This window comes from Nyctereutes procyonoides, unplaced genomic scaffold, assembly GCF_905146905.1.
Source record: "Nyctereutes procyonoides isolate TBG_1078 unplaced genomic scaffold, NYPRO_anot_genome, whole genome shotgun sequence".
Classification (NCBI taxonomy): Eukaryota; Metazoa; Chordata; class Mammalia; order Carnivora; family Canidae; genus Nyctereutes; species Nyctereutes procyonoides.
In genome coordinates this window covers 15,300,263-15,316,247 of record NW_026575128.1, presented here as the reverse complement: position 1 = coordinate 15,316,247, position 15,985 = coordinate 15,300,263, and the positions used below count along the sequence as shown (strand labels likewise).

Genomic DNA, 15,985 nt, shown 5'->3' with positions numbered 1-15,985 from the left:
GAAACCTGTTTAAATAAGTACTCTTGGGGGGATCCCTGGGTGGCTCAGCGGTTTGGGGCCTGCCTTTGGCCCGGGGCGCAATCCTGGAGTCCTGGGATCGAGTCCCGAGTCGGGCTCCTGGCATGGAGCCTGCTTCTCCCTCCAACTTGTGTCTCTGCCTCTCTCTCTCTCTATGTCTATCATAAATAAATAAAAATAAATAAATCTTTAAAAAAATAAGTACTCTTGGTGATTTTGAGAAGTTTGAGAACCACTATCTTTGCAGAATGCTGAGGGTTTCTTGGAAGATCGATATAGCAATTTCTTAGTTACAAAAATGTCAGAAGGAGGGACGCCTGGGTGAGCAGTTGAGCATCTGCCTTTGGCTCAGGGAGTGATCCCGGGGTCCTGGGATATGGTCCAGCATTCGGTTTCCCGCAGGGAGCTTACTTTTCCTTCTGCTGCCTTTGTCTCTGCGTCTTGTGTCTCTCATGAATAAATAAATAAAATCTTTTTTTTTTAGATTTTATTTATTTATTCATGAGAGACACAAAGAGAGAGAGAGGCAGAGACACAGGCAGAGGGAGACACATGCAGGGAGCCCGATGTGGGACTCAATCCCTGGTCTCTAGGATCAGGCCCCGGGCTGAAGGCGCTAAACTGCAGAGCCACCTGGGCTGCCCAATAAATAAAATCTTAAAAAAAAAATGTCAGAAGGAAGAGCTTTTCATGATAAACCTAAATATATGACAAATGCTTTAAAAGTACCAGCTATGTTAACTTCTTCTCACCTATCTTTGGCCCAAAGGCCAAGCACAAGTCCACAACACAATCCCATGAATATGACAGAAATCACTCCATGAGATTCAGGCCTCAGATGAAACTGATTCACTGAAGAAGGCTGATTTTAAATTTACAAACATGCACTTTGGAGAAAAAAAAAAGTACATAACAAGATAGAATTAAGGGAGATGTCGCAGAAGATGCTTGATTTGGATGGAGTCAAACAGACTGCAGTTCCATCAGTAGAATCACCACTCACTAGTATGTGATCTTGAATAAAATACTTAACTTTCCTAAGCTCAATTTTCTCATTTAAAAATATGAAAATGCCAAAATCTTACAATGGAAGGGAGTCCATAACTATAATCCATTATGATTAAAGAGTCTAGAAGTAGTCCCCAAGTTGCCATGTGCTGTATCATGCGACTCTGGTCACAACAGGTTGGACCAGTAGCTTTAGATTAATAGTGCAACATTCCTATACTTCAGAAAGTGTGACTATGTCATGGTAGAGACAGTTTTCTATTTTATTCTGTACCCAAAAGTAACCAGAACCATCTCTGTTGCTTTGCAATAAATACATTATCACCTAATAGGGTGGTTATGAGAATTAAGTGAAGGAATGTGAGTGTAATCTTTAACACAAAGACTGGCCCATAACACTCAGAAATATAGCTATTTGTTAGTATTGAGAGCTCCAGAGCCATTAGTGCCATAGGTGAAATAAAAAAGCCTCAGCATTCAAAACGAAACCACACACTTACCAGCCCCAAAGTAAATGAATATAGTTGCAGAGTCATGAAGCCTCACTCTGCTGGGCTTTTAGCTTTGAGGCTATGAAACATATGTTCCAGAGGCTTCAGTCCAGAAGAACTCAATAAACTCCTAACCTGAGGTTTTCTCTTGTATTACTTTGTATGAGTAGAAAGTTTGTTGTTACTTTCTGGCATGGAGATAGGAGGAGCTATATTAGAACTTTTAGAATATGTTGCACAGAAGTTTTCCAGCATAACGGAAAAGTGGGGCCATGATTGGATTTAGGGTATGGAAGATTCTGAAAACAGAGAGAGGGGTTGAATATTAGCAAAGCCAAACTGGCCTTGGAGCAGTAGAATGATACAGAGAAACGATGACCAAAGAAGATGGCCTTGATGAGGAGACTCTAGAACAGAGAGTCCACATCTAACTTAATCTAAAAGTTTCCAGGGCAGCGCGGGTGGCTCAGCGGTTTAGCCCCACCTTCAGCCCAGGGCCTGATCCTGGAGACCTGGGATGGAGTCCCACGTCAGGCTCCCTGCATGGAGCCTCCTTCTCCTGCCTGTGTCTCTGTCTCTGTCTCTCTCTCTCTTTCTGCATGTCTCTCATGAATAAATAAATAAAATATTAAAAAAAAAGTTCCCAAAAGTGTAAATGGACACTGAATTGCATTTTGAAGGTCAAGGCATCACATCAAATGGTGACTGAATGTTGGGAATGAAAACAAAAATGAAGGCTTGCCAGTAAGTTCGGTAGAGTGAGGAATGGTGATGCCACTGCGAGAGTTAGTGGAACCTTTTTTGGTTCCTTTTTTGGAACCTTAGAAGGCCTGAATTCATTTTTTGATTTCTCAAGCTTGAGGTGATCAGGGGATTTTTTCAGTGGAAATGGTTATAGGGCAGCATCAATATGGGACTGGAACTCAGGTAAATGGAAAGAAGATGAAGCTGAGATCAACAGAGAGGTAAGCTCTGAAGCCATGACATCTTAAAACACAAGTTCTCAAGGGGGTATAGAGGAAGAAGAATAGAAGTCCAAGGCCCAAGTCTTGGAAACTGTCCTACATCTAAGGGGTGTGTCTAGTAGTGATAAAAAGAGCAGACCCAGGGAAAGCAAGAAAAGTAGTTGATAAGTATCTGGAGAGCCAGGCTAGTGCTAAGCAACAAATGCCAAGGGAAGACATTTTCCTTCAGCAATGGCTACTACGTGGTAACATCTGGAACAGAAAGAATACTGATGTCAACAGCAAAGCACAATAATGTGGAAGCAACACAAGTGAGTTCAGAATACTCTGGGTGGCCTTTGTAGAGCCTTTATCTCCCACAGTTAGGCTAAAGTTCATTTGGCAAGACCCAGGTAATGACTGATGGCAAGTGTTCACTAACACTGATGCAGGGAGCAAACTGGTGGGACAGACGTAGCACTTCTCTGAGATCTGGGGACTTACCTAGCTCATCCCAGAGTTGCCTGCACTTATCTGTCATGCTTGTTCCTTGCTGCCTCCAGAGTGTGAGTCGTGGGTCAGCCATAAACTGCTCAGTTATCAGCGTCAGCATCCTGGCTCCATTGGAATCCCTCATCCGCAGCATCTCTCGAACCTGACACATAAGGAGGGGCCAGGGGTTGGTGACTGCACATCATAAAAAAGCAGGAGGAGAAGGAGGGGAGGAGAAGATGAAGTATCCAAGCATAACACACCCAAAGAGCCAAAAAGAAGGCTTCTTGTTCTATAAGCAAGTTCTCTGCATATATCAAGAAAGCCTGCTGTGCACAATGAGATGCTACTTCATATCCACTAGGATGGTTAGAATCAAAAAGTCAGATAACCACAAGTGTTGATAAAGATATAGAGAAATTGACCCCTGAAACACTGTTGGTGGGACTGTAAAATGATGTAGCCACTTCAGAAATCAGTATAGTAGTGTCTCAAATGACTAAATGTAGAATTATATGACCTATCAATTCCAATTCTAGAGAGATATGAAAACACCATATAGAAACGTCCATATAGAAACTTGCATGAGAATGCTTAAAAAGGCATTACTTTTAATAGCCCAAAGGTGGAAATAATCCAAATATCCACTAACAGAGATTAGATAAACAAAAGTGGTATACCCTACAGTGGAATATTATTCAACCACAAAAAGGAATTAAGTACAGGTAATGTTATAACATGGATGATCCTTTTTTTTTAATTTTTTAAATTTATTTACGATAGTCATACAGAGAGAGAGAGAGGCAGAGACACAGGCAGAGGGAGAAGCAGGCTCCATGCACCGGGAGCCTGACATGGGATTCGATCCCGGGTCTCCAGGATCGCGCCCTGGGCCAAAGGCAGGCGCCAAACCGCTGTGCCACCCAGGGATCCCAACATGGATGATCCTTGAAAATATTATGTTAAGTTAAAGAAGCCAGTCACAAAAGACTATCTTTCATTCCTAGGAAATCCCAGAATAGGGAAATCTATAGAGACAGAAAGGAGATTAGTGGTGGCTTAGGGCTGGGGGCAGGGGAGTGAGGGACAGAGAAGTGACAGGTAATGGTGCAGGGTTTCTTTTCAGAGTGATAAAAATGTTCTAAAATTGGTTATGGTGACTGGTGCACATATCTTTGAATATATTAAAAAACACTGAATTGCACACTTGAAATGGGTGAATTATCTCACTAAAGATGTTAAGTAAAAAAAAAAAGAAAAGAAAGTCTGCTGTGAGAGCCCACAGTTCCAAAATATCACATCTCTTCAAGGCTTCATCCAGCAGCTTTGGGTTCAAAGTACAGAGTTGATGGCTTCCTTACTAAAACCCCCAGCAATGCTAACTTATTTAGAGTGGAGCAGAAGGAAGAGGACTACCAGGGTGAGGTAGTAGGGGCTGGGGGGGGGTCCCTGGATGCCACCTGCTCTGGATTAGGTCTGCTCTGATTAGCCCTCCGATTAGTTTTCAAGCATTCAGTACAGATAGATCACGTGAGCTAACTACAATGCAAGAAGCCAGGAGTTTGGTGAGCCCAGTTTACTTAAAGGAAAAAAGTACCTTTCATATCTTACCTTGGCAAACATTGAATTGAGCTGCTTTCCAGAGCCATAGTAACCACCTTGGGAGAGAAAGAGCTTCACTTGTTCTTTCACCTGTTCTTCATCCAAATGCCAACAGTTCTCATCATCAATGCTGGCCCCAGCTGTGGGGTCAGGCGCACCTGCAAGGAATGGGAATGGTGAAATGAATCCCCTGAATTCATATGCTACACACTTGGCAGGAGGGGTACTCTGTGAATATATTAAAAAATGGATGGCTTATTCTGCCTTATTCTGGGCTTCGTCAACTGTGTGGTCCTAAATAAATATAAGAGGGCCAATGCTAGTTTCACATGCACTGATGTCTCTGTCATATCCCCTTCCAAGGTCTTCAAATACCATTCTAGGGGGAAAGATCCCAGAACGAAATGCCCAAACATGAAAATAGTGATGTATTTTTTTTTCTTAGGAGGGTGACATTTATTTTTTTCTTCCTTTTGCCCTTCTATGAAGTTCAAATAAACCTGAAAATACAGGTTAAAAAATTCTGTTTTTAAAGTTCATTACAAAATTGTAGCTTCTTGGCAGTCAACACTTCTAAATTTCTAGAAACTTGATACAAAGTGACAAAATTTTATAAATTTATACTCAAAAATATCTTTCATTTCTGGACTCACTGCAACACCTGAAAACAGTTTTAGTTATTTACCCATCCCTCTCCCTTAGTGCCCTGTTAATTGCTTGCTCACAGTTGAATCACCAATAGCACAGGGATGGTAATGTGACAGGCACCTAGGAAATATTTATGGAATGAAAACTCTATCTTCTCTCACTTTTTCTTTTTTAAAGATTTTATTTATTTATTCATGAGAGACAGAGAGAGAGAGAGCGAGAGAGAGAGAGAGAGGCAGAGACACAGGCAGAGGGAGAAGCAGGCTCCATGCAGGGAGCCTGACACAGGACTCGATCCCAGGTCTCCAGGATCACACCCTGGGCCGAAGGCGGCGCTAAACTGCCAAGCCACCCAGGGATCCCCTTCTCTCACTTTTTCAAAGACAGAATCCTGTGTTAAGTTTTTAGAAATCTGCCTTCAAGTGATACAAGGGTATAAATCAAACACTCTACAGGTGTGGTCACATGGAATAGATTATAAATTCATGTCATGTTTCATCAGTCTACTTTTTCTTTTGTCTTCCTATATCAAAGTCCTGTTTAAATGAAATTCAAGTCTACACAGAAAATCTGCTCTTTTGCTGAGCTTTTTTAGTGCATCTGATTCTCCACGAAATCAGGTGGGTTCACAGTTCAGTTATTTTACAAGTACTAATTAATACATTTGACTGTCCAATTTATGGTTATCTACTTATATGCTACTTTTCTTCAAATGTATTTTTCTAGACACAGTTCTGATTATGTCACTTTCCCACTCAGAAATCTTCAATGAGATGCACCATTTTTATCATATTAAGTCCAAATGCCTTAAGCTTGGCATTCAAGGCTCTCCATGATCTGGCCTTATCTTTCAATTCCAGCTTTGTCTACCCTATATTTATGCTGTTTCATCTAGAAACTTAGTGCTCCCAGAAGTCAATCACATTTCCTTAGGACTTTACTTCTGCTTTTTTCCTTTATTTCTTTCCCCCTCCTACAACCTGTTCTTTGGCCAAACAAATAATACTTCTTACTGTCAGTATTGCCTCAGCTCTAGTCAGGGCTGCAATGAGCAATGGAAACCATAAAATAAGTATACAGAAAGGCCAACATGCTTTATGTGCTACTTAGTTCATTTAGTAGGAGAGGTTCTTTTTATCCTCTCATTGAATTATCCATGTAACCCGTTTCCACCTGTCAAAAGTATGTCCATTTTATGCTCAAATACATATAAAAGGAGTAATACTCTTAGCACTTTATTATTACTTTTCCTAAAGACCTGTTGCATTTTGTTCTATATCAGAATTGTGCATTTCTCATATATTCCCCAAATTGAAGTTTTTTAAGGGTGTTTAGTTTTGTACCTCACAGTGCCTGGCTCATTACAGCACTAAGTTAATATTCATAGAATGAACAAAAAGATGTCTCACTGGCCATCCAGATTTACACTCCAGGTGGGCAAATAATATATCCTATACTTCTTTTGTATCCCTAAACTGTCAAAGAAGAGCCATTTCTTTAGTGCTTCCTACATGCCAGAGTCTAAGCACTCTTTATACAGATCCTCACTAGAACATACTCTTCTTGAGAGCATAAATGATCTTGTTTGCTGGTATATTTGCAATGTGTAGAATAGTACCTGGCACACAGTAGGTGCTCAGTGATTATTTGGTAAGTAAATTCCAATGAACTCATAACTCTATAAGGTAGTATTATTATCCTAACTTTAAAATGGATAAACTAAAGCTTATACAGGTAAGTAATATAACAAATGGAAAGTACATGAGCCAATACCTATATGTTGGTCTCTCTTCAAAGTCTGTTTTTCACTACAACACTACACTTGAACCTCTAGTCTCATAGGCCTGAGCATGAAGAGCCACCAGCTGGTTTCAGGGCCCTGAACTTAGTAAAGCTGGTTGGTGTGTTTGAATAGTCAAATCCTTTTTTGGCCTATTCCACTACATAGAATATAAGATTAGTCAGAATAAGGCATTTTCTCCTTAGTGGGGATAATAGAGTTCTCACCAGTACAGTGATTCTTAAATGTTAATACACAGAATAATCACCTGGGGTTTGTGTTAAAAATGCAAATTACAGAGTTTCATCTCTAATGATTCTAGTTTTCAGTAGCTCTATAAAGACAGAACTGAGATAAAATGAGGTATACTAGGTATGAACCAAGCCTGGGCTTCTGAGTATCTTGTTACCAAGGATGGGGATGAGGGAGGATAGAAACGGTGTTCCAAAAACCAGAAATGGTCTGAATACCAATTCTGACCTTTGGGTGATTCAATTAGGATACAAAAAAGTAGGAAAAGGACCCAGTCCTCTCCCAGGGGAGATGGCCTTAATTAACTGACTAGAAATGTGGAGTGATACCCCCTCTAAAAGCTCAAAGGGGTATGGAGAAAACTGAAGAATCTTTTGGGCCCAGGTGGTGCTAGTGGCAGCAGCTCTGGAAGAAATAAGGCACAGTTTATAAATATGCAGTGTACAGAGTATAGAAAACTGCTGGGATAGGGCTAGGATAAGGCAAAACCTTGAAGTTACTAACAGTAAAATTTCAACCAGAACTTCATAAGGATTTGTTTATTTGATAGGAAAGAAAGGAAGGTAAACTATGTAAATGTTTGCTGATCTACAATGAACCCAGGAGATGAGAAATGGAGCTGCCAAAATGGATGGTTGCAGAAAAAAAAAAAAGGAGTGAGTCAATATTTGAGGCATCCAGATAACATTATTATAAGGAGTTGGTATGACTGTCGAAGGAATTAAAGTCATCTGGGAGAGCATGAATTGGCAAGAGGCCTCAAGAAGGATTTTCCTTTTTTTTTAATTTTTTAATTTTTTTATTTATGATAGTCACAGAGAGAGAGAGAGGCAGAGACACAGGCAGAGGGAGAAGCAGGCCCCATGCACTGGGAGCCCGACGTGGGATTCGATCCCGGATCTCCAGGATCGCGCCCTGGGCCAAAGGCAGGCGCCAAACCGCTGCGCCACCCAGGGATCCCAAGAAGGATCTTCTAAGACATATTCATTTACTCAACCAATATTAATTGAGAGCCTACTATGTGCAGGACCTGTGCCAAATACTGGATATATAGTGTCAACAAAGCAGATACAGTTCTTATCCTTGTGGAGCTGATAGATTAGTTGGGGAAAGGTGCATTAAACAAATAATAACACATAAACATATTTGTGTGGGAAGAAAGGTCAAAATTTTCCCTGAGAAAGTGGCATATAAGTGAACACCCTGAGGAATGAATTAGGAGTTGGCCTAGAAGAGTGGAGGAAATACTGTGTGTACTTTTTGCTCAAAAAAACATAAAGTCACAAATTATTGTAGTAAGTACATTTATAATAAGGGGTAGAGAGGACAGGAAAAGTATTTCAGGAAGAGGGAAGAGTCATGTGAAAATGTAAGCAAAAGTCAGACCATTGTAAGGTTTTGTAGGCCATGTGAAATTTGGACTTTATCCATGACAAAATCTGTAGATATAGAAAAGTTACTTTGGATCACTGTGTGGAGAATGGACTAGAAGGGAGCAATAGTGGAAATGGAAAGATAGGTTAGAACTGTACAGTAGCAATCTAGGTGAGAGATTATAGTAGTTTGATTTAGGGTGATGGCTGTATCAAAAGTGAGAAGTGAAAAATGAAATCTATTTTAGAGGTAAAATTAACAGGTCTTGTAATCAAATGCCTATGGGTTATAAATGAAAAAGTATTAGGGATGACTATAAGATTTCTATCATGATCCAGTGGGTAAATGGTGATGCTATTTATTGAACAAGTTTGGGGAGAAAGATAAATTCACATCTGGATATGTTGATCTGGGGATGTCTCTGTGATACGGAATAGTCAACTGGATACAGGAGAAATAATCTGTGAGTCATAGTACATAGATGACATTTCAAGTCAAGGATGTAGCTGAGATTTCCTAAAGAGATCATGTAGAATAAGAACAGGAGAAAAGATTAATCTGTAAGAAATGTCAAGATTAAAGGTCAGATTGTAGAGGAGGGTAGAGCATGTAGGAATGAATGAACAAGAAAACGGATAATTTTAATTAGATAAACCAGGTCTGTAGTTCATAGTCTCTCCAGCTGTGGGCTGTCTCTCACTAACTCCCAGGCAAAATCCTTAAAAAAAAGTCCTTTGGTTAAAAAAAGAGAGAAAAACGTTTCGATATATGTTCATGTTAGATTATTTTTATGAAAATAAAAAGAGATGAGTATGAAACTAATTATCTTCAGTAGTGGTAAAGTGGACCCAGTCGGTGTAAATGACACATTAATGTTATAGTGTGAAATTTTCCACAGGATTGTATGAGAAATGGTAGTAAGTGAAGATAGAAATAAAATAGAAAGGATGTCTTTTATAAATAATTATGGAACAAATCATCATGTGGATTGAGGCTCTAAAGTTAGTTAGCATTGAGGCTGTAAAAATGAGACCTGTCCTGAGGAAACTATTAAGCCTGTGGAACCAATTTTTCTTTCATTGTTAAACATCCTTTTTTAAATTATAAAAATAATACATGCTATTGTGTAAAATATAAAAGCACAAAGAAAATAAAATCCACCTATAATGCTACCAGTCATAGATCACTATTGTTCATATTATGGCTTATTTCCTTCCAGTCTTTGTGTACACACGTACATATACGCATATACACACACTGCTTTTAAAATTACATTCAGGGATCCCTGGGTGGCACAGCGGTTTAGTGCCTGCCTTTGGCCCAGGGCGCGATCCTGGAGACCCGGGATCAAATCCCACATTGGGCTCCCGGTGCATGGAGCCTGCTTCTCCCTCTGCCTGTGTCTCTGCCTCTCTCTCTCTCTGTGTGACTATCATAAATAAAAAAAATAAATAAATAAAATAAAATTACATTGATATTTAAAACTGAAATATAAATTATAAAAAGTACACAAATCTTAAGTGTACAGGTTGATGAATTATCACATAGTGATTATAGCAGTGTAACTATCACCAAAGTTAAGAAATAAAATACTGCCAGCATCCCATAAGCTCTTTCACAAACACTATCTCCTTTCCTCTTCCCCCAAATTAACCACTATCCTAACTTCTAACACCAAGGACTTGTTTTTGAACTTTACATAAATAGAATTATACAACAGTTATTCTTTTGTGTCTGGCTTCATTCACTCAACATCATGTTTGTAAGATTCACCCATATTTTGGGGCTTAGCAGTAGTACTTCATTTACTTTCACTGATGTATAAATTCCATTATATGAATGTATAAATTTATTTAGTCTCTCTACTGTTGATAGACATTGGATTGTTTCTATTTAAGCTGTTACAAATCATGCTGCTCACTTCCATTAAGTAGACATTTAGAAGAATTTCTGGGTCATACAGAGTATACATACGCTCAACTTTAGTTAGATGATATTAAACAATTTCCCAAAGTGACTGCCACAATTTATAGCTGCAATATATTAATTCTCACATGCAATATATTATTAATTCCAGTTGCTCAATATCTTCACCAATCGTTGCTATTGAGTTTTAAAAATGTAGACATTCGGGGATCCCTGGGTGGCGCAATGGTTTGGCGCCTTCTTTGGCCCGGGGCGCGATCCTGGAGACCCAGGATCAAATCCCACGTCGGGCTCCCGGTGCATGGAGCCTGCTTCTCCCTCTGCCTGTGTCTCTGCCTCTCTCTCTCTGTGACTATCATAAGTAAATAAAAAAAAAATGTAGACATTCTGGTGGGTATGTATTGGTATCTCAGTGGTTTTAAGTCGCATTTCCCTAATTACTAATTAGTTAAAGCACTTTTTAGTATGCTTATTAACCATTTGGATATCCTTTTTGTCAAGTGCCTTTCTGTGTCTCTTGTCAATTTTACTATTTGTAGGGGTTCTTTATTGTATTTAGGATATAAACTCTTTATTAGATCTATATAGTGTAAATACCTTCTCCCACTACTTGCCTTTTTTAGTGTCTTAGGGGCCTTTTGATAAAAAGAAGTCTAAAATTTTAATGTAGTCCCATTTTCAAATCTTTTCCTACTTAAGAAAATTTTTTCCTAACTCAAAGATATGAAGTTATTTTCTGTTATTTTCTATATACTTGTTTTATTTTTCACAGTTATATCTGCAATCCATCTATGATTGATTTTTCTGTAAGATATGAGAAAGGAATCGAGTTTTGTCCCCCCCCCACATGAATATCTATTTGATCCAGCTCCATTTTTTAAAATGATTCTTCTTTTTCCATTGCTGAGCATTTAGTGGAGTCTTTTCACTTTGGGAATTAACATGCATTTATTCTAGAAAGTTTTCTTTTCTTTTTTTTTTTTAATTTTATTTATTTAGTCGTAAGAGACACACAAAGAGAGGCAGAGACACAGGAAGAGGGAGAAACAGGTTCCATGCAGGGAGCCCAATGCAGGACTCCGTCCCAGAACTCCAGGATCACACCCCTGAGCCAAAGGTAGACGTTCAACTGCTGAGCCACCCAGGCGTCCCTAGAAAATTTTAATTATTTAATTGAAGGGTTTCATGGAACCCCAATTACTCAAACATTGGAATTCCTAGGACTTGTTCTCTTAATTTTTGATAAATTTCTTCTCTCTTATTTGACGTCTGTCTTTTTGCTTTGCTTTACTGGAACTTTCCTTACCCTTATTTTCCATCACTTAGTTTTATAAAAATTTGCCATTATATTTGTAATTTTCATTAGTTCTTTCTGTTGGGTGAATTTGTTTCTACAGCATCCAGTTCTCATTTCATGGTTGCAATATTTTCTTTTACTCTAATGATAATATTATTAATAATTTCTCAAAGTTTTCTTTTCTCTGGATAGTTTCTATGTCCCTCAACTTGCCTTTCTAAGATCTTAACTCTGGTCTATATCTTCAACAATATTCAATGTTCTTGACTATTCACTTCTTGAAACAACTCAGTTATTCACTCAGTTCTATACTGACTTTGATAATTGCTAGCTATTTTTTTTCTCATTTCTCATTTTACTTTGCTCATACCTATACTGACTCCTGTTTTCATCACCTGTATATGCATGGCTGTGTTTATTCAATAAGCCTTATTATTTTGCAGGCATCATATTAGGTGACAGAGACTCAGAAGTTAGTAAAACATGGTTTCTGATGCTACTCTTCAAGTTACCTTACTTGTCTCAAGGTATCCAATCTCTCTTCATGGGTAAGCAACAACTGAATCCCTGAGTAGGATGCAGTATACCAGAGAATCTCAGGGTATGGAGTTACCAAATCAAATCATAGAATATGGAGCAGTAGTAGATGTAGAAAGACAGTCTACCAAAGGGGACAAGGCAAAGTCTAGGTAAAACTACATGGGAAAAAAAGGGTTTCAAGGAAGTAAGGATCACAGCAATGCCTGGATCCATTCATGGGATTAAAAGCAGAGAGCTAGCAGTTTTAGAAATCTTATTCCTGCTCTTTAAGTCTATTTTGGTAAGGAAGAAGTTTGAGAAAGAGGAGAAGGAAGATGATCTAAGTGTTTAAAGATTTAGCAGGGAAAAGAAACATGACATCAAGCATCTCTATGCTAATAACTCCAAAATTCTGACTTTTGACCTCAGTTGCAGATCCATATATCCAACTTTCTGAAAGAAACCTTTTCCTAAATGTTCTACAAGCATCTCCAATTTAAACTAAATTCATCTTCCTCCAAAGTTCATTCCTCCTCTTATGTTCCCTCAGTGAATGGCAACATTATCATCAAATTCATCAACGTTATCCTAGCTAGACATTCTAAGATTGTTTTCTCCCACCTTTCTCTTTTTTTTTTATTCCCTACACATCCTATATACCTGGATGTTGAATCCAGTATCTCTAAGATATCTCCATTCTCTGTCCCTCTTTTCAGTAGCATTACTGATATCAACACTGGTTATTAGAAATAGATTAGGAAAGGCCTTGTGGGGATGGCTCCGTCGGTTGGGTGTCTACCTTTGGCTCAGGTCATGATCCCAGAGTCCTGGGACTGGGTCCCACATCAGGCCCTCTGCTTAGTGGAGAGCGTGCTTCTCTCTCTCCCTCTGCTGCTATCCCTGCTTGTGCTTGTGCGTGTGTGTGCCCACTCTCTCTGCCAAATAAAGAAATAAAATCTTAAAAAAAGAAAAAAGGAAAGGCCCTGTGGTGTAGAAAGCTAATATTAGTATGAAATAAACACAGGTATAGATGTTGTTCCTGGGGAAGGTTGAAAATCATATCAATGCGGCAATTTAAGCCCAGTTTCAGACAAATACATAATAGCATACTCAGATGGGAAGTTCAAGGAAAGACAAAAATTGCTTTAGCACAGTGGTAAGGAAAGAAGAGAGTTGTTTTGATGACAGCAGAGGTACAAACAAGACAGGTTTAACTCATGTCCTTAACTGAGGTGGTCACTACAAGAAAGGTAAGAGAGCTTGGAAATAGGCAAAACTTTTAAGAAAGAGCTAATGGGAATAAAGCATGAGAACAGATCAAAACCTCGTTACTAGGGTACAGAGCAGTATTTCTCTTTGATGCTACAGACGTTGGTATGAGGCAGAACTCAGGTCTCTAAGAGCTCTAGGCAGAAGGAGGCCAGAGTAGTAGCACAGCCTCTCTATGTGGGATAAGAGATACGTGAAGCTACTCTTTAAGAGTATAATTCAAATAGAGAGAGCTCAGTTATTATGTAAATACCACAACTTTCTGTATAAAGCAAGAGGAGATAATTTCTGCTAGTTAGCAAGAGTTCCTGGAAGCTCGTCTGTCTGATCATGTTTGTTTCTGAGGAGTGGTGAGGTCGTGTGTAGGACTTGATTAGTTCTATTGGACAACTAGGAAAGGCAGACCCTTTGGAACATGGACCACGATATTATACAGGCCATCCACCTGGTCTCTTTGCCTCTTGTACGCTGGAACCAAAATTATCTTCTAAAAATAAAGAGGCAGTATAGAGAAACACAAAAACATTGAGTTCTGAGGTCAGGTGAGCCTCGGTTATAAATAATTTCCTAAAAATAAATAAATAAATAAATAAATTCCTTATTTATAAAATGGGAATAGTTAAAACACTTCACAGACTAGTTTTGAAAGCTAAATGAATTAACATATTCAGAGACCCTTCGGTGGTGCCTGGAACAGTATAGGATCTAACAAACAAAATGCCTTCTCAAAAGTTCTTTAGTTTCCTTTTTTTTTTTTTTAGGATTTATTTATTTATTTATGATAGACATAGAGAGAGAGAGAGAGAGAGAGAGAGAGAGAGAGAGGCAGAGACACAGGCAGAGGGAGAGGCAGGCTCCACGCAGGGAGCCTGACGCGGGACTTGATCTCAGGACTCCAGGATTGCGCCCTGGGCCAAAGGCAGGCGCTAAACTGCTGAGCCACCCAGGAATCCCTTATTCTTTAGTTTCCTATGATTAGTTTCCTTTACAACCTGGCTTCATTAAAATTAAAAAAAAAAGCATTTGTTTCAAAATTAGCTATCTTTTCTACTAGATTTTTAAGCCACCTGAAGGCAGGAAACATGTCTGTTTTATGCCTGCAACAATCAGCACTACTGCTTCCACAAAGCAGGTACTCAAATATATACTTGTTGAACAAATAAGTGAGCATAGTATCTTTCTCCATCCAAGTACTCTTCCATCACACATAGCACATAAGCACAATGTTAACAGATGTTATTTAAAATAACCCTCATGTTATGTGGGATTCTAAAATGTTAAGGGAATTGTCATATCCATCTAATTTCATCAAATGACACAAATTATTTTAGGCTTTCTCTCACTCCTGAATATTCCAGGCTCCTGGGGACAAGATTATATCGACAAATAAAGTCCATAAACTAGATCAATATATAACTCTAACATTCTCTATCCTTTTTTTGCCAAAACCTTTACAAGGCAGACAACTGGACTGCTTTAAGAAACTAAGAGTTAGGGGATCCCTGGGTGGCTCAGCAGTTTGGCTCCTGCCTTTGGCCCAGGGCATGATCCTGGAGTCTCAGGATCCAATCCCGCATCAGGCTTCCTGCATGGAGCCTGCTTCTCCCTCTGCCTGTGTCTCTGCCTCTCTCTGTGTGTCTCTCATGAATAAATAAAATCTTCAGAAAAAAAGAAAGAAACTAAGAGTTAAATAGTTGTTTGGATAGAATTGATTCATTAAAAATAAATGATTGCAATTGCAAAAATATCCCCCCCCTCCTGCAAATTTCAACCTCTAAATATGCAAAAAAGCAACAAAGTAGGTTTTTAGCAATAAAAATGTTGTATAATTACCATTCACTTGGTTGATTTCTGAGTTGGAGGAAAGAATCTCATCTGCCAGTTTCTGTGCAGTAGGAAGAACTTCAGTGTGGTGTGCCGTAATTAGATATTGAATAAACTTTTGTAACTGGTCCCTATTCATCTGGAAAAGGGTTTCTGAGATAGGAAGACGCAATTTGACTTGGTCTGGTTTACGGATCCTGTAGAGTGAGAGTGCTACCACATGAGCACAGTAGAATATGTCTTTGTTCCCACAGCCACATGTCACTGAAGTGATTTTGCATCTATCAAAACTGATTGCAACTTTGTAAGTCACTGCTGGTTCAGAAGTAGTAGCTGCCTCAGTTACTGTGCCACTGAGATGGAAGCCTAAGGAAACAAAGAAAGTGTGATTAGAGATTCTGTAGTAGGAAACTTGAAGATTTTCATTTTGCATTTCAATTAATTCAGAAACTTTTTACTGAGTGTCTTCTATCTATGTAGTAGGCTCTACCATAATAAAAGGTCAATGAAATGAAGATATAGCTCTTAAGGAATACAATAT

General features: G+C 38.9%; 1 protein-coding gene across 4 annotated transcripts in view; it reads right to left on the bottom strand.

Annotated features, from left to right (window-relative positions):
• The window catches only part of ZSWIM5 (zinc finger SWIM-type containing 5), a 194,680-nt gene that overhangs the window by 51,572 nt on the left and 127,123 nt on the right, over positions 1 to 15,985 (bottom strand). For all 4 annotated transcript variants that reach the window (XM_055341809.1, XM_055341808.1, XM_055341810.1 and 1 more), the window contains 3 exons: positions 15,454 to 15,810; positions 4,565 to 4,713; positions 2,966 to 3,116 (listed from right to left, as the gene is read on the bottom strand). In XM_055341809.1, the coding sequence (XP_055197784.1) occupies positions 2,966 to 3,116; positions 4,565 to 4,713; positions 15,454 to 15,810 (657 nt within the window). The remainder of the gene's footprint in view (positions 1 to 2,965; positions 3,117 to 4,564; positions 4,714 to 15,453; positions 15,811 to 15,985) is intronic.